Raw genomic sequence first — 25,518 nt, 5'->3', positions numbered from 1 at the left:
TCTATAAGAGTTGTGGGCTGAAACTTTTTTGGATAAAATCGACTGCATTTGCCTTCCTTCCTGCATGGAGATGCAGGCCTCAAAATTTCGCATGGACCATGAATCATGTGATTTTGGACTAATTTATAGAGTTCTGGATCATCTTTCTGTGAAGGTATTTCTGCTGATATAATATTATCAATATCATTTGGAGATGGATATTTGTTGTTGGCGTGTAAAAATAACAATAAATGGACATGAGGAAGCCCTCGTTTTTGGAATTCCACTGTGTACATGTTTGTAGTGTAACCAAATATGATTAATAGAAAGGTATTAAAGAAAACATAATTTACAATAAATTGCTTATCTATTTGTAGCACTACAAATAGGAATTAGCATCAACTTACATGCGACGACTTTGCCTAGCAGGTGATTCTTTGTAAGGTCTAATAACATCTGCTCATATTTAAGCTTGAAAATGCGGGAGATTATTTCTGGCCTATCTATTGGTGTCAAATTCAAAGGTGTCAGCAGCCTATGAATTTCAAGCCAATTTGGATTGCAGGTAAAAGTAATAAAAAGATTTGGGAAGCCTACGTGACTGCATATAGCTATGCCATCAAAATAAAGTTGATCCATGTAACGTGGGCTGCCAACAAAGGTTGAAGGTAAGATAATCCTCTTGCCTTGGCCTAAACCTTCTGTATTTCCAGCTTCGGATGACTGCTGCAAGCTATAGAACTTATCAACTCTGAGTTTCTTTTGGTTGTTTCTAACATAGGAGAGTCTTTCGGATTCAATCATTGTGTATCCTTCAGCAACAAATTGCTGGAATAGTTTTCTAGAATGCAGCAGAGTTTGACCTTCATTGGGTCTGCATTATAGTCTATAAGCAAACCACTCTCTCATTGTAAGACGATTCCTTTTTCTTCTTTTCCCGCTTAATGTATCACGATGTAGAATGTCAGTCCTATATCCATCTTCTCCATAAGGAAACAATAGAGGATATTGTAGAGCTAGATAACTACAATGTAATTCATATATCCTCTGCAATTGCCCATTTTGAGTTTCAACAATAATATCTCTGTTCGAATTTGCATTAATATCACCTGCAATAAGTGCAGCAACTTCTGGGACACTTGGTATATTATATGTATGACCATCTTTTTCTCGACCAGCAATCAATTTGAGTCTGACATTATGCACTTGAGTGTCTGTTAATCTATCCCTTGCCATCCTAAAGCCTTTTTGCATGAGCATTGTTTTCATCCAACATTTTTTGCAAATTTGAGACAATATGTGCCTCTATTTCATTATAGTGGCTAAAAATCCAGATATTCAAATATGTCAAAAATTAAGCGGATGTTAATGTAAAATAAACAATGGACATCAATCAAAATCAGGGATCTTATATTGGCACTGTGTTGTTAACTACCTCATGATGTTAATTCTATTTTGAACTTCATTTTCTGTTTCATAGATATATAATTATGCAAATTTAGGTTCTTTTCCAGGCATTGGTAATAGACTTCCAATTCTGTGACAGGGTTGACCCTGAATTCTGATTGTAGGAGGACCTCTGGAATGACCAATTGTTTTGTCAAATTTAATACCAGCATAAGTAAATGTAAACATCATGTTATAAGTTCTTATGTTCTGTTGATAATTTTTTGCATAAGCTGTATTTTGCTCAAATAGAAGTTGCTGCAGAAATTTAGGTGGATTCTGTAACAATGGAAGTTCAATCTTGCCATCTCCACAACATAGGCTGAATCGTGGGCTTGAGGCATTTGAACGTTTTGATATGTTTTCATGATACCACATTTTAGCATTACAATGTCTACATTGTATGAGCTGGTCACCAAGATCAAAATATTCTGGAATAATAACATTAGATATTAGACCATAACCGTAAGCATCGAGATTTTTTTAATAGGAATTACTAAAATAGATATAAGAACATTAACTGGTAGAATACTTTAGAATATGTTTTATTGTGTCATTTAAAAAACAAAAAAAATTGTATAAGACATTTACCTCCTGTGTCCATTGAAGAATCATGATGCGAGGATTCACAGTTTGGATATCGAACTGAAGAAATAGTCTCAGATTCTACGAAAGTTGCAATTAGGTATTATGATTAGAAGTGAAATTAATAAGCAAATGAAGAAGATTTGTTATCCTACCTTCTGCTGATCCAAAAGTCTCATTCTCAGATGAATCGCAGATATTAACTTCAAAACAGAAAAAGCATGATAGAAATAGCAAATAATGATAATGATTCAATCCGAATGTTGAAATGACATGCATTGCTATAATCTTGCATCAAATCTACGAATTTCTTACCTTTTAACAACAAACTATATATGGATATTGTATTAACATAATTTACTGATATGAGCTGAATGTAAAGATACTAAAATGTTAACTTTGATAACGCACAATGATCTTCAGCATCGTGTGGAGCCCGATCGGCAATTGCATGAACACTATGAGGTGGTGTCTTTGGTTGGTTATAATCATCTTCAGTGTGGGATGAAGCTGGATTGAGACTTGCCTGGACACTATGCTGAACATCAAGATGGACTTTTTGTTGTCTAATACGCTTTCTGTTGCTCTTGGCTTTTGTTGAATCAGACTTGCTTATAAATCTATGGTTTTCCATGTTCCTATTGTGTTCAGTTGATGATATTATAGTTTATATTTGGACAGTGGAGTGTTGTTGGAAGGAACAATTATATTGCAAACTCAAATGGTAAAAGACAGAAACAAACAGCGAGGATTGTTGAGGACGTTGTAGTTGAACTTTTTTTGGTTAAAGCTTATTCAAATGAGCTCTATCATAATTAACTTAAGCAGTAAGTAATGAAATGCAACTAAAAGAGTGTAATAACAAATTTGGGATTTACAGCTGGCAAAATCTGGATACTTTTAATTTAAATAGTAATGACACATGTACCTATAGACATGGATAGGTAAGATTGATAAAAAAAATTCATATCAAATATGTTGCAAGCAATAGAAGTAGCATTCATTCATTGATAAAATATTTACCCTCAGCTTCTTTAAAATATCTTGTATAATATTTAAAAACTTAACGACATTACATGATGAATACATGACAACCATATTTGTTTCTTCTTGTATACATGCGGAACTGGATACCAGATTTTGCCTGATATATATGATAAATTGACTTAAATTAAACTTAGGCTATTAAGCTCGATACAAGTGTTGATTGATAAGGAATTTAATATCAAGTATGTTGTGACGAACAGAAGTATAATGCATTCATTGATAAAACATTTAGTCTGCCCTTCTTTAAAGTCATAGCTTATGTTATTTTATAAAAGTGTACAAAATTATATGATTAATACATGAGAGCAATTTTTGTTTCTTCCTGGATAGATGCGGAAGTGGATAGCAAATTTTGCTCGATACATATCATAAATTAACTTAAATTAAATTAAGCTTAAGCTATTAAGATCCACAGAGGCGTTGACCAAATTTGGTAATCAAGACATTTGCTTAATCATAAACAACAAATCATCCACGCATGCTTCAGTTACTGTGGAATGAATAATGTTTTTTTTAAAATATGTTATAAAAAAATAATAAATCATAATCTCGGATAATAAATTAACACATCTAAACATTGTGCAAAAGATATAAACAACATGTCAGACTGGAATAATGCATGCTAGTATAAGTGTAATGTTTGACAGAATCATAGATGAAAATAAAACAAATTAAAGAGTTCTATTAGAATTTGCAAATAAACAGGATGTTAGATTGGAATAGCCGATGCCATCCAGGATTAGACACCAAAATAAAACAAAGATAGTTCAATTACAATTTCCAAAAAACCAACAAAAAATCAAAAAGCGTTGGCTATTTCTAAGCAACAAAATCTATTCTATCTTCCCATGTTTTGCTAATTTGTTGGACGATAGCTGAGTTGGTGAAATCTGGGAGCTTCTTGCTTCATCATCACATTCATTAAATGACTGTCGTTTTGTTGGTGTCAAGGGAAGTCCAATAAGTGGATCATGGTTTGCTGTTATAGAAATGGATTGCTGGATAGAACAAACAATAAGAATAAGTGGATGCAAAAGCTGAACTTTATGCAAATGGCAGTCAGGATTCTTGATCCCATTCGATAATGTTTATGAATGTGGATTAGAATCTTGGTCCAAATATGTCTATGAAAATACTATATTGGAATAAGATGGTAAAACTTAAAACTTACACATTCATCGTGGACAGGATCATTGGAATCAAACGGTGTTGCAACTTCAATCTTTGAACATGTCTGCGTAAGATGTTGATTGATACTGGTAGAGTCAATGAAAAATAAATAAGCATATATAAATAAGATATACATATACCAATAATGAAGAGGAACAACTCCATAAAATAGGACCTCAGCATCAGGCAACATGTCCAGAACATCATTAATTAAAGTTAAGTCACTGGAGCACTTCAAAATAGTAGAATTTTTATACTGCGGCTGGATTTTGACTTTGAAGGCGAACAGACGACCCAGTAGTTTATCAAGTGCTTTTGGGGAGGCATTTAAATCTAGATCACCATCCTTGAATAGGAAAAAACATAAATAAAATTAAACATTATGCCAACATTAAATTTTGTATTTTGAAATTATAGACACCTACTTCTATTTTGAGGGTGTTGACTTCATCAGCTGATTGCCCAATCAATTCAGTGCATTCACGATCCCACAGGAGAAATTTTGTGTTTTCATCTTTATAATTGACCATGACTTCAACTCTATATGTGGAAACATATATAATAGGGTTTAATACTAAAAAGAAATTAAAACATAAATATAAGGGCATAGATATTTAAATAGCATAACAAAGACCTAAGCACAACCCGATCATTATGTTTGCCACATGGGCACACAAATGGTTCTAGATAGACATCTATTTTCTTATAGCACTGAATGCAAGATGGATAACACCATGAATGATTGTCCATAAGAATCCTTGTGATTGTACCAACAGTAACACAAACAAACTCCTGCAGGAAATATTACAGCTATAAAATTCAGTAGAAGGCATCCAAAGAAACGATAAACAGGTAAACATATATAAGTGAATTACTTCACAAAGGTTGTTTATCTCAGAAATGCTCTTTGCCTTTGACTTGGAAATGAATGTCTCCCTTGATGGTAACTGAGCATAACCTGAAGGCTGTGAACTCCACTGGGAACGATGTGTCAAAATTGACCGGATCTCAATGCCCAATTCTGAAAGCCTATACATAAAAAATCAATAATAGACCAAAGGAAAAAGAAGAAAACATATATTAATAACAATAAGAGGCAAATACTTCTGATTGAATTCTTCAATTGGTGCCAGTGGCTCGTTAATAGTCAGTTTAGAAGCCTTCAAAGAATTGCTAACCGAGCATGGATAGGATCCTGTACCACTCAGAAATGAAAGCATAAGTTGGATCCAATGAAGATGAAAAACAACTAACTATATATCATAGTATACCCCCAGAAATTGGACACAATAATCGTCCCATAGAGTGCAAGACACCAATTCATTACTAAAACAAAACAATTCATTATACAAACAATGAATTAACAACATACAGCCATGTAGTGATACAACCGTCAGTAACTCATAGAGCATATCATACGTTTACCTCAAATTCATAAGCTTAAAAACAACTCTCTTACTTCTAGGTGAAATATGACGAAAGACAACCTCGTTAACAACACCAATGATGTCTAAAAAATCAAGTAAAAATCAATAACGGAAAACAAAACCCACAAATACTGGTGCTGAAATTAGAAATGTAAATCTAGCTGCGCTTACCTACTAATAGGTCAAATTGTAATTGGCCAACAATGATATCTGAAAAATCTACAAACGCCATCTAAGCCACACTATTTGACAACGGTAACTCCAATAAATGTAAATTTATATGGATGATCACAAACTCTGTACTATCCATCATTCTTGGTGACATTAAAATTGTGCATCACATAACTACAACCTTCCTTCAAATCCATTTTCCATGCCTTTAACTGGTCTTGCTAACAGACCACGTGGATCTGATCACCCTATGAATAATACAAATATCTAATTAACGACTACAAACAGAACCAATTCATGAACAAAAAGAACAAATTAAGAGCATACGTCAGAGTCAACAATGATCATCTCAGCTTGTTCAGACCTGCTCGGTGTCCCAACAAACCAGAGATCGGTTATCCTTACAGCAAGTTTCAGAGTTTCTTTAGATCCGTCGATGGTTTTTATCTTGTCAGCAATACGTGCCATTAGTCTGAACAAAAAGTCAGACACTTACATAGAAATTGAAACCACAAAACAATCAGATAACTTGATAACAACAACAAATAGAATGATATTTATTGAAAAAAACAATGGTAAGTCAGACTATAAATATGATGAATTAGATAGAAAGAATAATGGAGCTGACCTGATTCTGTTTTTTTCGACAGCCAACAGGAGCACCAAAAAGGAACAAGAATATATAGTATCTATCAAACATAAAAAATTTCTGTCATGATGAATAACATCAGAGAAAACATGAATTAAAAAAACAACGAATAGGCAACAATGCATAAATATGTACCAAAACTTAAGGCCCCACAAGCAAAAAACATTGCAGGTATAGCCATTCAAGGTGACCTCGATAGGAAAATAGTACTCTCGCAATGATAGCTTAGCTATTACCTGATTTTGTTTGACCTGCCTAAAAACATACAAAAAACAACACCAACAAACAGGCCGATCATAAAAAAAGTAAGAAACAAACATGCATAAACAACACCAAACATGCATGTATTAAAACAAAACAGCTGTGACCGTAAACAAATGTAAAGAAAAAAACAAAACCAGAAGAAATCAAACCAAAATGCACGACAACACGAACTCTCCACAAAATGGAAACTCCAACCAGCTGGAAAATTTAAACCCGATTTTGTTTGCCCTGGCTAAAAGCATACAAAAAAAAACACCACCCAACAGGCCGATCGTTAAAGAGGGTAACAAACAAATATGCATAAACAACACCAAACATGCATGTATCAAAGCAAAACAGTTGTGATTGTAAAGAAATGTAAACACAAAAACAGAAATGCAAGAACTCAAACCAAAATGCACGACAATAGGAAATCAACACAAATTGGAAAGTTCGAGTTGTTGGAAAATTTAAACCTAAGAACCAAGAAAAGTCTAGGAAACACCAAATGCGTACAAAAATGGAAAGCCTGAGAGTAGTTTCAAAATCGAACTTTAAATAATGGAGGAACAAAAACCAAAAAGAAAGAAACCAAACCAAGGAAAGAAAAGCGTGAGAGAATGCGCAAAGACAGAGTATGAATTTCTTTGTTCTTGAATGATCAGGAATGCATGCAAAAGCTGGAGTAGTAGTTGAAGGAATGACCGCAAATGCATGCAGAAAGCGACAGCTGGAGCCAGAATCATATACCCAAAAACCAACAAACAGGGATTTTTTTCCCTCGAATGTGTTTTATTTGTGTGTATTATTTAAGAAATGGATGTCTAATAATTTTAGTGTTGAAGGTGAAGCGGTCTTGGTGAAAGTTAGGAATGTTTGAATTTGTATTAATAGAGGTTATTACAATATTATTTTAAAAAATTCAGGGTATAATAATAATGATAGTATTTGAGGTTAAAGCATAACAACGGAGAAAAAAAAACCCGACTTAGAGTTTATTGATGATAACAATAATAATAATAATAGTAATAATGAATATAATAAAATAAAATAGAATTTGATGAAATGGTAACTTTTAATGAATAGGAAAAAAACATTTGTTAATTTGCATATTATTTTTTTAATAAAAATCGTTTAAGCAGCAATGCTTAATTTGAATTCAAGAATCTTCCTGTAAGAATATAAATTGTTGTGCTAATTGATAATCAAAAGAAGACAAATTCTTGTAAACTTTGAAGGCCCAATTTAAATATAGTTGTAACAATAGACTCCTATCATTTGTAAGGAAAATGATATCATGGTTTTTTTAAGAAAATTTAAATCCAGATTAGCAATATAATAATCAGACATGGTAAATTTAAATAATGTGGTAAACATGTTATACTAAAATGGAGATTGTTTTTTTTTTTTTTGAAATATTGATAAAATAATTTTGATTTTTTGTTTGGAAAAAAATAACAGTTAACACAAATGCAGTAAAATATTATCTATTCTTTCATATAAAATTTCTATAAAAACAAACTATGGTAACCATATTTTACTTCCATAATTCATACTAATATTAATCATTTACTATATCTATGCTAAGTCATGAATAACATTATAAATTCCATGATAAATATTTGCAGCAAAAAAAAAAAATGACACTATCAATATAATTAGAAAGCACGGTTTTGGGAAAATATAATAAATGCATTATATATATTGAATGACAAAATAAAAACTATAACTCCAACTATATATATTCAAACATCTACAATTGATATAATTAACAATATGACATGTATCATTATACATTTAAAATGTAAAGCCACAAAAAATTGTTTTAAAAATGGAAACAAAAATTGGGAAGAAATGCATATAAATTGTGTCGAAAACAATGTATGAAGAATAGTCTTGCAGGGAAAAAAGTCTGAAAAAAATGGTGAGCAAATAATAATCATAATAGTATTTCTGATGTACAGCAAAAACCATAATCGACGAAACCAAAGCTGAACAGGAAAAACGAAAACCAGAGAATAATAGCTGAAAACATAAATGTCAAACAAAATCCCCACAGCAAAAACCAAATCGACAAAACAAAAGCTGAACAGGAAAAACCAAAAGTGGAGAATAATAGTTGAAAACAAAAATGGCAACTTTTAACTATAACCCAACGCTTAGATGAAAACAAAATGAAGAAGAAACAGAGCCAACACAGCAACACACGACACCTGTAACCAATTTAACCAAAAGAAGACACTTGCAACACTAAGTGGAGCAACCAACAGGTTGCAAGTGGGATGTGGAAATGTGCAAAAAACCAATAAAATGGACAAATGATAACCAAGCTTAATCAACATATAAATAACAGATATTTGAGTAACAAAATTAATAAAAACATAAAAGAAATAAACAAAAAAGAGGTTGTGTCCATGGTGTCTGCGCATTATCTTCAGTGGGAAAGGTCCTCATCATCCCATATAACTTCCTTTCTAAATACAACTTCCCATACATGTTCGTCAAATCTGAAGAAGAATATTACCTCATCTCCATGCATTAAATTATTTTCAGAGAGATATTGGAACCATGGCTGGGCAACAGATGGGACACCATCGTGCATGGTGATTTTCCATTGTTGACGTTTCCCATAGCCTCTCTAAACAGGAACAATTTTTTGTGATCCAAACAAAAACTGAAAGCTGTTGGTGGAAGGACCTGCATTGAAAAAAAAATAGTGAGCATATGACTGAATGTTTTTCCTGTATTGTATTTACAGTACTTAGGGTAATTTAAATTTGACCAATATTAAGACAAAAATTAAATAATAGAATAGGTTTGTTGTCATAAAGAAAAGTGGGGTGAGAAAAATAACAACATGTGGCCAGCGTTAAACCAAAATAAAACTAAATAATTTAATAGCATGAACATAATTGGGTGGCTAGCAAATAATTACCAAAGGAAGACTCTGTTGCATCATGTGTTCGGTGACATCGACTGTAAAGATGTGTCTTTTGGTTGTCAGAACCGACCTTGGACGACGTTGGCCAAAGATAGATCCAATGACATCCACCTCGAAGGTGGTATTTTTGTCACCACTAAAAAACCGTAGGATGACACTGTCGTCAATTTCGTGAGTTCTTCTAAACTCTTTGAGGCCATAAAAAAAAAGTATCGGCTACCATATCTGCGAAGCCTAATAAAATGTGTGGTTCCATTATGCTGAAACAAAACATACGTCGGATAATATGGCCTCCACTGTCTATGGTAAGACAGTGGAACCTCAATGATGTTCTGCAGGGAAACATGTTAACATTAATTAAAAAAATTTTGTTACATATGAAATAAGACAATAGGGTAAATGGTTGAATGCTGACCTTGGAAACACAGAATGCAGCCGAAAACCGTATTGTCGTCAACCAGTTTGATCGGTCCTATAGCACAAAAATTAATTAAATTTGTCATAGAACAAAACATGGAATAATTAATCAAAAACTGGATAGGAAAAAATTAAGCACAAATAGTACACATAAGAAAATATCAAAGTAAAAGCGAGGTTGTTTGTATTGTGTATATTAGGGCAGACAATATTGAATGACCTGTATTACAGAATTTCTATGACCCTGAATTTTTAATGTAGAAAAGCTTTTGTTCTGAAATTAGTATTATAAGTTATAAAACTTGGAGAGTGATTTATATATGACCTCTAACAGACAACAACCCTTGAATATGGATCGTTAATTCCAAAAAACCTAAAGTTGTCAGAATATTCAACATGCATGAGGGAGTACTAAAAATTAGGATCAATATATGGAAACATCTTGCAATTTAATACGAAGCAACATAAGAGATAGGGAAAAAAAGTGATCTTTTTCTGGTGTAGCAGTCAAAATAGGAATTAAATTTGGGAGTCAAAATGGGTAATGTTAATCAACAAAAATATATGTATGCATGCACTCAAAATGTCATCTATAATAGATAATAGGCTCTTAATCCATGTATAGAATAAAAGAGGACAAAAAAAAACCTTGCTTGTAGCCGAGGATGAATGTGAAGCCATGCTTGTCTCGGTTGAGTTGAAATGGGAGTCAGACCAGGGATTAGTGCTATACCTTGGTTAAAATATTGACCAACTCGTCTAAAGTTCTTCTGGATGATAAATACAAATGAGTAAAAACGAATTGGGTGGATGTGTAGAAGCGGAATGGTTTTTGAAGAAGAAGTGGGAGACTCACTGACTAACTGGTTTGTGCCTTCGAGGATTGTATGTGAAGAGTCACATATGCAACTATTTGTAAGGTTTTTATGCCTTCGAGGTTTTTATGCGTATGTTTTCTACGGAATGTTTTGTGCGTTTGAGGATTGTATGTGAAGAGTCACATATTATAATAATAATAATAATTATAAATATATGAGATGATTTTTTTTGTAAATTTAATGCGCATGAGAATATATAATAGAAATTGCTATTATTGAATAATAGTCTGTTTTGGTTGATAGATCAGGTAACAACTCTTTTTTGTCCTTTTTTTTTTCCAAAATCAGAAAAATAAAAAATAGTCATTTTTTTTTAAAAAAAAGCTTACAAAAATTGGAATAAATAGAGGTTACAAAGTTTTTTTTCTTAGACATTTAGTTCTAGTTGGAATGAATTAATTGGTTACATATTAATTAAAGTTATTAAATATATCATCAATTAACTTTGAAATAAATGTATAAAAAAGAAAAAACTAAGAAATTGTTGTTCCAAATTTGGATTTAGACAATTAGAATCATAGATAAACGATTAATATAATATAATAATTACAATAATATAGGTATATAGTGTTTTGACAAAATAGATATAACTGTATGGCAAGGAAAGAAAAGGAAAAATTGTTTTTGCATATTTCGATCAAGACAATTAGGATAATAGAAAAGCGATTAATATAAGGTTATAATAACAATTACAGAAGTATACACCATTTTGCTCAAACAGCAGAACAAAATAATAACAATATCCAAACCAGTATAGGCAAAATTTGCCAAAATAAGCATTTTATTAACGTGATAACAATTGAATGCTATTATAGACTGCAATATAAATGAGTGCTTGATTTGCTGTCCGAGACAATTTGAAAAAACACAACTTACCATTTGACTATGCTGTCTTAGCAAAAGAAGTTATATTTGGTGATGGTGCAAAGAAATAGAGGCTTAAATAACTAAATGCAGAGGACAAAAGATTAGAATTGAGTTAAGTATCTAACAAAGTTGTTAATATAATTGAATAAAATGTGAAAAAACCAGTACAACAAGATGGCTAATCTGTGATGCTAATCAAGCTTAACATAACATGGAAATTACACGGTCTGTAAAACATAAGCAGTCAAATAGGCATGAAATAAACATGAAATGACTGCAGCATGTAATGTCTAAGATAAAACTATGGTGATGCGACAATCAGTTGTTTTATTCTAGAATATCTTTTATAATTTGTTTCAATTAAATGACAGCAGAGACGAAAAACATGGATAGGCACCAGAATATAGTAAAAATTAGAGAATGTCGAAGCTTCATAAAATGAAAACATCTGCAGGCAGGAAAGGATAGCCAGAAAGAACTTAAATGAAAGGCATTAATAATGTCAACTATTCAGACATGATATATATTTCAAAAAGCTGTATAAGCACCAAATTAACAGTCATATTAAGCTGCATTGTATTGGACAATGATGAAGAGGATGCAGCAGATGACTTTGTTATCGGGGATCAGTTGTATTCCCCTGGTTTCCAATTTTCTTGCCACCTAGACTTTTTCCTTTTGCAAACCATAAATAAAATTTGAGCTAATGTTTAAAATTAAAAAGATTAAACATTTATAATATATCTAATGTTCAAAGTCAAATAAGTTAATAAGAAAGAGACCATGCAGTTGAAAAAATGTTTATAAAACACAGAATGATAGAGAAATGAAAGCACATAAACTAAATCTAGTAGTCCCAATTCTTTCTCCGGCAGATGACAATTTCCCATATTTTGTCAATGCTCCTGCAATAGAAGGACACTTCATCACCGTGGGAGAAATTATTATCTACAAGGAATTGATACCATGGTTGTACAACATATCTACGCCCAACTCCACCGTCAACCACCACGACATTCCACTGTAATGGAGGTCCAAATCTCCAAAGAATAGTCATGTGTTGACCACAGGCATTTACATGCGGCATGACACAATTAGGGAGCCTCTGCATGGGAAAAAAATAGCATGATATATAAACATGAATTAATAAGCAACATTAAAAAGGTTTTCATTGTTACTGATCGAGGCCGTACCCGAATCAAATAAACATTAAAATGTAGTAACTAGGAAGTGATCCTAGGTCGTTTCCCAACGAGCAGTGACAAGCCAAATGTTCATAATATACTTGCAGTAACAGTAACAGTAACGATGGGGGGGGGTTGTTTGCTTTTGTAAATTAAACAGCGAATATATGTGAATTAGAAAATATCAGAATTAAAACACGTTGCTTCCCCTTGATTCACAAGCAAGTCTCTTATCCTAGGTTACGAGAGTTTATCCTTTATCAGTTTAACCACTTAATCCAACCCTAAATTAAATTACTAAGCGAAATTCAACATAAGGCATTCATTATGTGATTAAGCATCACATACACCAATTACTCATAAACGATCATTAAGCATGAACGTAAATTAAGCGCAGAGACAATTAATCAAACACTAAGCATGCATGAATTAAAAGCAACAAATTCAAAGTAATTAGTGAAGAGGAAAAACTAAACAGAATTTGATAGTAATAATAGAACCTCAAAGAGAACTGTGCTTGATCCTCAAGGGAAAACAACGCTGCGGACTTAGCCTTCCATTAATCAAATAGAGAATGAAATTTTATTGATAAAACTAAAAGTCTGAACTGGAATTGAAAAAAAAAACGAAAATAAAAGAGAAAGAGAAGAGAGACTAAAACTAAAAACGAAAAATAGAAGAGAGAGAGGAGAGAGAGAGAGAGTCTCCCGCGAGGGAGAGAGGGGCCCCCTAAACTAGAACCTTGGTGCTGTTATATAGTTTTTTTCAGCCCCAAAGCTTACAAATATGTTTTAAATCCAAGCCCATAAGTAAAATCAAATCAAATCTAGATAAGATAAGATAAGATAAGATCTAGATGAAATAATATCTAGATGAGAGATTCAAATCTAAATAATATCTAGATAAGATAAGATCTAATTTTATAGAATAAATTAGTCTGCCCTCTTCAAGTCCAAGCCCAATTCTAGATTCAAGCCCAATGCTTCATTAATTCCTGAAATTAGATTAAAAACATCAAATTAGCTGAATGGGCCCAAATAATAAAACTGCCTAATTAATTGACAATTAAGACCAATTAATAATTAAAATGGTGCAAAAAGGGTTTAGAAAATAAAAGAAAATGATGGCACATCAGTTACCAATGGTCCTGGTGCACCAAGCATCGATTGTGTGATTTCAACTGTCCAAATATATTGTCTTGACATAAGTTGTGGCTTCCCACAAGTCTGGCATTCCAGTGAGGAAATGAAATAAAGATCAAAGATGGATTTGTTGTTGCATGCCAAGAATTTAATGATCACAAATTCAAAAATTGATAAATATTTTCTGAATTCGTCCAGACCTTCCGCAAAGTAGACTTTTCCATGATGCTGCCTTAGCCTGATTTGGTATGTTATTCCGTCATATCTAAAAGTAACTAACTCAGGGTAATCTGGTGCCCATTGTCGGTGGTAAAAAGACAGAACTTCTATCATGTCCTACAAAAAAATCATAGCAAGAAAGCAAATATGAAACTGAATAAAGAATAAAAACAATTGGTATGTAACATTACCATATCATTGCGGAATACTGTAGTGAATTGTAGGATTAATGGTTCTGTGTGAATTTGATATTGAATCTGCAGTAAGAGGAAATGCAAAAATATAAATCAAGTATGGTATTGAAATAGTAAAATTTAAAATATGTGGAGAATGACAACAACATAATTAAATGAATCAATGTATCATCGAATGACTAAAATGAAAAACTTCCAAACTAAACAAATATAAAAGTTATGCAGCATTCTGATTGGTGTAAATGTGGTTATAATCTTTTGGATCAAACTTTCAAGGTAATACTCATGCCTAACTTAACAGCTCACATTAAGTCTATTTTGGAATTAAACATTGAGATGAAAATAGGCTGCTGACATAAAGTATCTTTCCAATGGAATCTGGATTAACAATCAAAATAAAAAAGCCATGGCCAAGTTTTCAGATTGTTTCAGTTGGCCAGAAAGCAAACAAATATTATTGAATATGAGAGACCAATATAGGTCGAAATTTCGAATTGTAGCAGTATTATTCCCTATCCAGACACAATTGAGGTAAAGAATAATGGTAAAAAAAGGATTTGTAACGTGATAAGACACTCAAAGTCATGAAAAAACAGAACAAATAACAATTTCCTAACATGTTATATATGGTTTTTTTTTAAAATAGTTATGAAGCTGATTGGAGAATCATGTGCTACATTCTTCTCGTTATGGCCATGATTGATGTTAATTGGAAAATTTGTGTCATGGGATTGGCTCACTGCACTCTTTTCCTTTTAAATTATGGATGTGCTAAGTTAGTCATGGAATCTGTGATGCGTTTGTAGCCTATGGGTATCTGGCTATAACACAACCAAAACATACACCGAATGACATAAGCTAAGCCAGAATTGGGGAAAAAAGGAAACAACTAAACATGCATAGATATTAGGAAACATTCGACCCATCATCATCATTGCTCTGTCAAATACCAAATCCATGTTGAAACAACAATCCCTGCAAAACACATAGTGCATGCACGAAACAAAGCCTGAAAAGGCAAAACCAAAACAGCAAAAATAAACAACATTGCTTGCCAAACACAGCATGCATGGATGAAACAAAATCCCGATAGCAAAAACCATAATCGACGAAACAAAAGTTGAACAGGAAAAACCAAAAACGGACAATAATAATAGCTGAAAACAAAAATCTCAACTTTAACTATATAAGCATAAAGGAAAACACAAAACACAGAACTGATATGGAAAACAACAAACTAAGATGGAAAACAAAAAAAAAAAGAAGGAAAGAAATAGAGAAAACAAAATGAAGAAGAAACAAAGGCAACAAAGAAAGAAAAAAACAAAACACAATGAAGAAGAAAGAAAACAGAATGGACCGGCAATCCAGCATCACATGACACCTGGAAGCAATTTAAGAAAAAAAAGATACGTCCACCAATACGTAGAGCAACCAACAACCTAGTTGCTTTGACATTGACCTTGCTTGTAGCAGTTGATGAATCAGAACTGCTACTTGTATTCGTTAAGTCAGCGGATGATTCTGAAGCCAGTCTCTGAGCAGTTTTACTATTTTTTCTTCAAGGAATGAAAACTGAATATCTGTTGAGTGTTGAAGAAGTGCTTTGTGGAGAATAAATGTTGAATTGACATAGTGGTTGGTGAAAATGTATAAGTCCCGCAATACGAATGAATTTAAGGATTGTCGAGCATTCAATGCAGCATGGGAAAATTGGATATGGAGAGTCATATCAATCATTGTGAATGTATCTGTGGTAGTGTAGACAGCCAAAGTATTTTTTTTTGTTGACTCAATGTCCAGAAGCAACATTGATATTTATAAAAATGCAGGAAAACAAATATATGAACAAAAAAAATCACGATATATTTAATATGACAGGTGTTACCAAAGTAATTATATTATGTATAATAAATATATTATTTCAGAAAGTCAATTTTGTGGTGTGAGGCAAAGCTTTTGTAACCAAACTATATGAGTTTTAACTATACATATATGCATATTAATATGTGACATGCAATCGATTCTAATTTTTTATTTGATTAAACGCAGTAATGAAAATTGGGTGTTAGTAAAAAAATGGTAAACTAATAAATGTTGATTAAAATTAACAAACTTCATGAGTTTTTTCGTTCCTTTCGCGTTTGCCTGTATGATTAAGAATAAAAAACTTAGATAAAAAAAATGTTGCAACTCTTTTCTGCACCAACCATCTAGGAGTTGTCATTTAATTGTTGCAATTCTTCTCTATCAGCTGTGACTGTTCGCCACTCTACTCTGCACCAAGCATCGAGGAGTCGCCATTTAATCGGGGCAACACTTCTCTATCAGTTGCGACTGTTCGCCACTCTATTCTACATTAACCATCGAGGAGTGGCCATTTAATTGGCGCAAGATTTCTCTATCAGTTGTGGCATATATATATATATATACCACATTGCTTTTTAAACTCCCTTGTATCTTAAATAAACATACAAACCTGAGCACTTCCAGATCCAACTCAACTATTGTAACTTTTTTCCTGCGATTCCTCCTTCTAATCTTTGTTATATCTATTTTCCTCTAATTGCTTGGTTGCTTACTATTTTTATTTCATTCCTGTTGCAGTCATCCAATTGTTTAGCCATCATCAGATTCACTGCACCATTTCATGTTCAAAAGGTTAGGATTCGCACTGACAAACATCATTTAGTTAACATAATTTTTCATTCTTTTATTGTCTACTTCTGTTGACTGCTTTTCAATGTAGAACCTTCTGCAAGTCCCATTCTCTTTTCATAGGCAATGGTTGTACAGATACCCAAAGTATGTTTTATTCCACTATGATGGCAACAAATATTTCATTCGAGTAAGGAGGCACGGTGGCAAATGTTTTTTTGCTGATGGCCTAAAGGAATACAGAAGGGCACACGATCTAAATGAGAGTGTCATTCTCCGTTGTGTTGCTTCTGACAAAAATACTACTTTCTCGGTTCATGTCATCGGACCTACATAGAGGCAATTGTGTGTAAAGGTCCTTATATAAAAAAGGAGATATATTTTTACAGCTGATGTCACAAAGGACATGATACAGCGTAGCCTCCCCTTGGTGGGTTTCACTGCACCTTTAATCATCTATGATCATTTGATTTTTTTTTTCGTTCCATTGCCTGCTCATTCCTTTCTGATCAAACTGTTTGACCATTCCTTTCCATTTTCATTTTCCATACAGATACTTCCAGCAGCAGCATCAAGATTTGTCCATGCTTCAAAGAAATTTATCACCCTTCAACGAGGACTGGCAAAACGCACCCACTGGGACATCACCATCCATAATGATGTCCCATCAGTTGCCGACCCATGGTTCCACTTACTTGATGAAAAAAAATTGATCCCCGGAGATGAGGTAGTCTTCTACTACCGGTTTGATGACCATGCATGGGAACTGCTGGATAAGAAAGATATTGAATGGGAGAACGACGACATCAACTTTGAAGAAATGTAATTTTAATTTTTAAATATTTTGAACAATTTTATATTCTGATATCATCCAATGACATTAGTATTTTCATTGCGTTTGACATGCACATTGAACAACTTATTTATTTTCGTGGATGTCCCTGCGTCGGATTATTTATATTCATATGTGATCTGCATGTTTTGCAATTTTTTTTCTCGTGATTGTTGCTGCGTCCGATTATTTTCCATGGGTTGTTTTTATTTATGGCTTTGTTCCTCTTTTTGGGCTAACGTCTATTCGTATATATATTCATATGTGATCTGCATGTTTTGCAACTTTTTTTTCAAACTTTTCCAACCAAAAGAAATGTTGAACCTCTGTGGGTTTCTTGTCTTGCTTTTTGATTTTGTTGGAGCACATTTTTATTTAATTGGTGGTTCTAGTCCACCAGGAGTTTCTCTCAATTCCCTTCGTTTGATCCTTTTATCATTTGATTCAACAACTTCTCTTGATTCATATAAATTTTTGTCCCTTTTAATTATGGGTCTCACCACCCCAATCTCGTGTTTCTTTCAGATTTTGTATCCGTTTTTTGCAATCTCGGATTTTTTTTGTGTAGTCCAACAATGTATTTTTTATTGAATTAATGAGAAGGTGTAGGGCTTCGATGTAATTTAGTTACGTGGAAAGTGTTGTTCATGACAACAAATTAAGAGAATTCCCTTTGTTCGATCCTTTTGTCATTTGATTCAACAACTTCTCTTGATTCATATAAATTTTTGTCCCTTTTAATTATGGGTCTCACCACCCCAACCCTGTGTTTCTTTCAGATTTTGTATCCGGTTTTTGCAATCTCGGAACTTATCTGTGTAGTCAAACAATGTTATTTTTATTGAATTAATGAGAAGGTGTGGGGCTCGGATGTAATTTGGTTACGTGGAAAGTGTTGTTTATGACAACAAATTAAGAGAACATATCTTAACTAATAAGATACTTTCTAATGACAATTTAGTACTTACCATGAAGGAATGATGCTTTATGTTCGATATAGAACATATTAGATATATCACATCAGTATCAGAATTCAGAAGCAATCAAACAACACATTCTAATTAATGTTTAGTACTCATCATCATGAAGCAATGATGCATATATGCTAGATATATCGTATATAAGAAGCAATGGCACAATAAATTAAAGATTGAATCTTAACCCATAAGTTACTCTAATTACAGTTTAGTACCTAGCATGAAATCTTAACCCATAAGTTACATTAATAACCTGGCAAATAACCCCACCAAAGGCAGGCCAAAAATGGATAAAAGGCCAGCAAAATACCTCAGATTAAGTTGCTGGCTCCATCCCACCAGCTGATTAATAGACAACCTCCCAGCAAGGAAAGAATTGACTGCATGAAAAACAAAGAAAAGAAACAAAGCAAGTGAAGCACCATCCAAGACCCAACATTAATGACCTGGCAAATAGTTCCACCAAAGGCAGGGGAAAAATGCCTAAAAATTAGTGAAATACCTCAGATTTAAGTGGTGCCTCCATTCCACCCAATGATTAATAGGCAACTTGCAAGGGAGAAAAGAACTGGCCGCATAAAAAACAAAGCAAAGAAACCAAGTAAGAAAAGCACAAAAACAAAACAAAGAAACCAATGAAGTAAAGCACCATCCAAGACTCGCCATTAATAACCTAGCAAATAGATCCACCAAAGGCAGGCCAAAAATGCATCAAAGATGAGCAAAATGCCTCTGGTTTAAGTGGTGACTCCACTCCACCGAATGATTAATAGGCAACTTGCAACAGAGCAAAGAATTCCTAACTAAGAATGAATACCATCCTACAACAGCCAGAAAATAGTTGTATAAGCCAGATCTGTTCGAGAAGAAAAGCACAAATAAATGGTAGGAACAATAAAATAAAACCGATAACAAAATGAATAAGCCCAAAAACATATTAGACATCAATCTGAAAAGGACAAAACGTAGCCTCAGGGACCACCTGGATGACAACAAAAAAAAACAATTCCACTAAAAAACATACACATGTAAATAAACTTAGCAGGAAGGCAAGAAAACCAAAAGCTCATATACACATGGAGCCGAACTTAGCAGCAAGGCAACAAAAGCAAAACCTCATATGCAGAATGATGCAATCCTACCCCCCAAGGGTATTGGATAGAAGACTTCAAGAGGCTTGGGCTAGAGCTACTAAAGAAGGCCCTAGGGTTCTCATGAACCTTAGGGTAGATTTTTGAGCCCATGGGTCAAGGTTGGATCCACTCTTCTTTGTAAATATTAGAATAGGTTTTTCCTTCTTTTGGGCCTTGTATTTTGGCCATTCTATTAGTATGGGGTTTTAGCCTTGTATTTCAGGGCATTTTGAGTAGTCTTTGTAGTAGGGACTTTTTTTTTGTATTTTCATGTATTTTGTCAAGGAGGTGAGCTTAGTTTTTAGATGGGTGTGTGTAGCTAAGCTCTAGCTTCTCAAGGAAGCTTCTCAAGGAGGTGAGCTTAGTTTTTAGATGGGTGTGTGTAGCTAAGCTCTAGCTTCTCAAGGTAGTTTTCTCAAAGAAGCTTCTCAAGGAAGTTTTCTTAAGAAAGCTTCTCAAGGAAGCTACCTAGTCTATAAATAGAAGCATGTGTAACACTTGTTGTAACTTTGATGAATGAGAGTCTTGTGAGACACAACTCAAAGTTCAACTTCTCTCCCTCTTTTATTCCTTCAATTTCGTGCTCCCCCCTCTCTCTTTCTCTCCTTCTTTCTTTTCCTCCATTGAAGCATCCTTCCAAGCTTCTTATCCAAGGCTCATCTTGGTGGTGAAGCTCCTTCTTCCATGGCTTATTCCCTAGTGGATGGCACCTCTTCTCACCTCTTCTCCTTTGTCTTCCGCTGCATCTCCATGGTGGAAAATCACCATTAAAGGACCTCATTGAAGCTCAAAGATCCAGCCTCCATAGAAGCCCCACAAGCAAGCTTCCATCATAGAACACGAAGCCGCACATACTGGAATGAATATACCTACACGAAGAACAAAGCAAAGAAACGACAGGCAACAAAAGCAAAACCTCATATGCAGAACACAAAGTTGCACGGACTGGAATGAATATACCTACATGAAAAACAAAGCAAAGAAAAGGCGCAAGTAAAGCACCAACGAACACTCAGCACCAGAAATAGCTGCATAATTTGTAAAACATAAATAAATGGTACGAACAATTAAATAAAACTGATAACAAAATCAATAAGACACAAAACATATTATACATCAACGCAAAAAAACAAACAATTCCACCAAAAAACATGCATATGCAACTAAACTTAGCAGGAAGGCAACAAAAGCAAAACCTCATATGCAGAACACAAAAGTGCAAGTGTCAGTAGGAGGAAAGGTGAACTGGAACGCAAGATGCCTGCATGAAAACAAACCAAGGAAACAAAGCAAGTTAAACACCATCGAACACTCAACATTAATAACCTGGCAAATAACCCCACCAAAGGACAAAAGGTACCCTCAGGGACCACCTGCATGACAACAAAAAAAAAAAACAATTCCACTAAAAAACATACACATGCAAATAAACTTAGCAGGAAGGCAAGAAAACCAAAAGCTCATATACACATGGAATCGAACTTAGCAGCAAGGCAACAAAAGCAAAACCTCATATGCAGAACACAAAGCTGCACATACTAGAATGAATATACCTACATGAAGAACAAAGCAAAGAAACGATAGGCAACAAAAGCAAAACCTCATATGCTGAACACAAAGCCGCATAGACTGTAATGAATATACCTACATGAAAAACAAAGCAAAGAAATGACGCAAGTAAAGCACCAACAAACACTCAGCACCAGAAATAGCTGCATAAGTTGTAAAACATAAATAAATGTTACGAACAATTAAATAAAACTGATAACAAAATCAATAAGACGCAAAAAATATTATACATCAATGCCAAAAAACAAACAATTCCACCAAAAAACATGCATATGCAACTGATGTGCCATCATTTTCTTCTATTTTCTAAACCCTTTTTGCACCATTTTAATCATTGATTGATCTTAATTGTCAATTAATTAGGCAGTTTTATTATTTGGGCTCATTTAGCTAATTTGATGTTTTTAATCTAATTTCAGGAATTAATGAAACATTGGGCTTAATCCGGATTTTGGTTGTGGACTTGAAGAGGGCAAATAAAGCAGCGCTTACCTTAGTTAATTTCTAATTAGGAAATTTCGCAATTTTATTTTATGTTGTTTAGTGTTTATTTCGTTTTGGGCCAGAGTATTGTAATAGGGCCCAGTGACTTTGAGTGACTCTTTTTAAATAGTTGCCTTGGGATTCGTGAAGGCATTCGGTTATGCTATTTTCATTATTCAGAGCTTTGGTTTTAGGTTTTCACGTTTTTCTGTTCCCTTGTTACAGTTTTCGTTCTTAATGCAAATTTCTGTTTTCTGCTTCTAATTACGAGTTCATTCTTGCTTCTTCTTCTACTTTCATTTACGTTTCTATTCATTTACGTTCTTGTTCATTTACGTTTCTGCTTCATGTTCCATTTGCGTTTTCTGTTTGAATCCATGGAAGGCTAGATTTTCTGGTGTTGTTTCCTTTTGAGGACGAAGCCCAACTCTCTTTGAGGTTTCGTTTGTAATGTGGTTTCCTGGCAGTTTTCCCTTCACCAGTTATCCCAATTTCGTGAATATTAATCAGTGCACACTTCGTGTTCGATTAATTGCCTCTGAGCCTAACTTGCGTTCATGCTTAATGGACGAAGGGCTAACTGGTGTATGTGGTGCCTAATCACGTATTGAAAACCCTAAGTTGATTTTCGCTTAGTAAATTGAAATAGGGTTGGATTAAGTGGTTGACTGTTAGGGACGAATTCTCCATAACCCAGGATAAGAGAGTGGCTTCTGAATCAGAGGAAACAACCCGTTTTGAATATTAGTAGTTTCGTATTCCATTTTATTTGTTCTGCTCTTTAATTACCAAACAACCAAACCCCCCCCATCGTTACTGTTACTGCAAGTATATTATGAACATTTGGCTTGTCACTGCTCGTTGGGAAACGACCTTGGATCACTTCCTAGTTACTGCATTTTCATGTTTATTTTATTCGGGTACGGCCTCGATCAAATTTGGCGCCGTTGCCGGGGAGCAGTGTCCAAAGGTTCATAATAGCTAGCTAGTGTTGTGTGTTTAATCCTTTCGTGTTTTATGTTTAATTGTTAGTATTGTGTTAGTATGTGTGTTAGTGTTGTTTAGTGTCTTGGTATTTTGTTTAATGTGTGTTCTGTTTCAGTTTTCCCATTAAGCGTTTCCCCTGTTTCAGTCTTGGGTGTTTTGCTGTGAAGATTGTGCTTGAAAACAGAGTAGTAGTAGAAATCAGCTTGCGGAAAAACAAAGTAGTAGTAGAAATCAATTAGAGACGGATTTTAGCGACCACCCATGCTGAATTATTTGGGATTTTTTGTTTTAGTTGCTAGGGTTGTTATTTTTGGCTGAATTTTTTTGTGGTAACTTCTTTTAATCCATATTTTGTGGGAAAAATAGCTAGAGCCTTTAGTTTGGTCAGATTTGAAAGTTCCAAAAAAACTAGCAAATTTTGTGTTTGTCAAAACTTCAAACGGCCATAACTTTTGCTCCGGTTATCAGAATCGCAATTATTATATATGCATTTGGGGTAGAAAAAAATTTCCTACGCCATGGCAGCCGGCCGGCCTATGGCCGGCTGAGGTCTCCATCGTAAAAAAAAAGCGATTCTGTCAAAAGTTTTTTATTTTTCAAGTTTTATTCACTTATTTTTCTTTACCTACCAATTTTAGCTTTCATAGTTAGACTTTGAATTTTTGTCTGAAATTTTTTGTGCTATCTTCTCATCATTTTATAAGGTTGCTCACAAAATTTCAAGTCATTTGGATATCATTTGAGGGTAGCTGTAGTTCAAACCTACACCTTTATTTACATGACAAGGCAACTAGTTGTGTGCATGCTGAATGTAGTGTATGACTAGAGGCAATCCATCTGACTTACAACCCTTTGATCCTGAGATAGATAGGACATTTCATAGATTAGTTAGGCATCATTTTATACCTTTTGATCATTCTGAGCATTCCATTACTGGTGAATCTGTGCATTCTGTTATTGGTGATTTTGAACATCCTGATCTTGAGCATTATAATTTTGAGCATTCTGATTCTGAGCATTCTGATTTTGCACATTCTGAGAACATGGCACAACCTCCACCCCGTGAGAGGACTCTAAGGGAAATGGCTGCACCTGATTTCACCTACGAAAGCTTGTGCATCCAATACCCTGATGAGGATGTCCCATATGTTCTTAAAACTGGACTGATTCATTTGCTTCCAAAGTTTCATGGCCTTGCAGGTGAAGACCCGCACAAACATTTGAAAGAATTTCACATTGTCTGCTCCACCATGAAACCCCCAGATGTCCAAGAGGATCACATATTTCTGAAGGCTTTTCCTCATTCATTAGAGGGAGTGGCAAAGGACTGGCTGTATTACCTTGCTCCAAGGTCCATCACGAGTTGGGATGACCTTAAGAGAGTATTCTTAGAAAATTTTTTCCCTGCTTCTAGGACCACAGCCATCAGGAAGGATATCTCAGGTATTAGACAACTCAGTGGAGAGAGCCTGTATGAGTACTGGGAGAGATTTAAGAAACTATGTGCCAGTTGCCCCCACCCTCAGATTTCAGAACAACTTCTTCTGCAATATTTTTATGAAGGACTCAGTAATATGGAGAGAAGTATGATAGATGCTGCCAGTGGTGGAGCCCTTGGAGACATGACTCCTGCTGAAGCCAGAAATTTAATTGAGAAGATGGCCTCCAACATTCAGCAGTTTAGCGCCAGAAATGATGCCATAGTCATTAGAGGAGTGCATGAGGTAGCTACAAACTCAGCTGCATCATCTGAGACTAAGAAGTTTGAAGGCAAACTGGATGCATTGGTTAACTTGGTAACCCAGCTGGACTTGAATCAGAAATCTGTACCTGTTGCAAGGGTTTGTGGTTTGTGCTCCTCTGCTGACCACCATACAGACCTTTGCCCTTCCATGCAGCAACCTGGAGCAATCGAGCTGCCTGAAGCTTATGCTGCAAATATTTACAATAGACCTCCTCAACCTCAGCAGCAAAATCAACCACAGCAGAACAATTATGACCTCTCCAACAACAGATACAACCCTGGATGGAGGAATCACCCTAACCTCAGATGGTCCAGCCCTCAACAACAACAACAGCAGCATGCTCCTTCCTTCCAAAATGCTGCTAGCCCAAGCAGACCATACATTCCTCCACCAATCCAACAACAGCAACAACCCCAGAAACAACCAACAGTTGAGGCCCCTCCACAACCTTCCCTCGAAGAACTTGTGAGGCAAATGACTATGCAAAACATGCAGTTTCAGCAAGAGACCAGAGCCTCCATTCAGAGCTTAACCAATCGATGGGACAATTGGCTACCCAATTGAATCAACAACAG

General features: G+C 34.4%; 2 protein-coding genes and 1 non-coding gene across 3 annotated transcripts; all 3 read right to left on the bottom strand.

The window, feature by feature from the left end:
* Window positions 1-858: 858 nt before the first annotated feature.
* LOC102660804 (uncharacterized) lies at window positions 859-2,644 on the bottom strand. Its single transcript, XM_006593159.1, has 4 exons — window positions 2,422-2,644; window positions 2,166-2,213; window positions 2,017-2,091; window positions 859-1,223 (listed from the first exon to the last, which is right to left on the bottom strand). The coding sequence occupies exons 1-4, from the start codon at window positions 2,642-2,644 to the stop codon at window positions 859-861; spliced, it is 711 nt and encodes a 236-aa protein (XP_006593222.1).
* A 1,246-nt stretch (window positions 2,645-3,890) lies between these two features.
* Window positions 3,891-5,886, bottom strand: LOC102660672 (uncharacterized). The gene is made up of 8 exons (XM_006593158.1): window positions 5,826-5,886; window positions 5,653-5,737; window positions 5,103-5,256; window positions 4,862-5,019; window positions 4,653-4,767; window positions 4,403-4,573; window positions 4,229-4,291; window positions 3,891-4,055 (listed from the first exon to the last, which is right to left on the bottom strand). The coding sequence occupies exons 1-8, from the start codon at window positions 5,884-5,886 to the stop codon at window positions 3,891-3,893; spliced, it is 972 nt and encodes a 323-aa protein (XP_006593221.1).
* An 18,733-nt stretch (window positions 5,887-24,619) lies between these two features.
* On the bottom strand, window positions 24,620-24,726 carry LOC112998601 (small nucleolar RNA R71). Its single transcript, XR_003263695.1, has one exon. It is a non-coding gene; the product is annotated as a small nucleolar RNA R71 (small nucleolar RNA).
* Between the last annotated feature and the right edge of the window lie 792 nt (window positions 24,727-25,518).

This window comes from Glycine max, chromosome 12, assembly GCF_000004515.6.
Source record: "Glycine max cultivar Williams 82 chromosome 12, Glycine_max_v4.0, whole genome shotgun sequence".
Classification (NCBI taxonomy): Eukaryota; Viridiplantae; Streptophyta; class Magnoliopsida; order Fabales; family Fabaceae; genus Glycine; species Glycine max.
The sequence above is the reverse complement of the archived record's forward strand: the minus strand, read 5'-3'. Positions and strand labels throughout refer to the sequence as shown.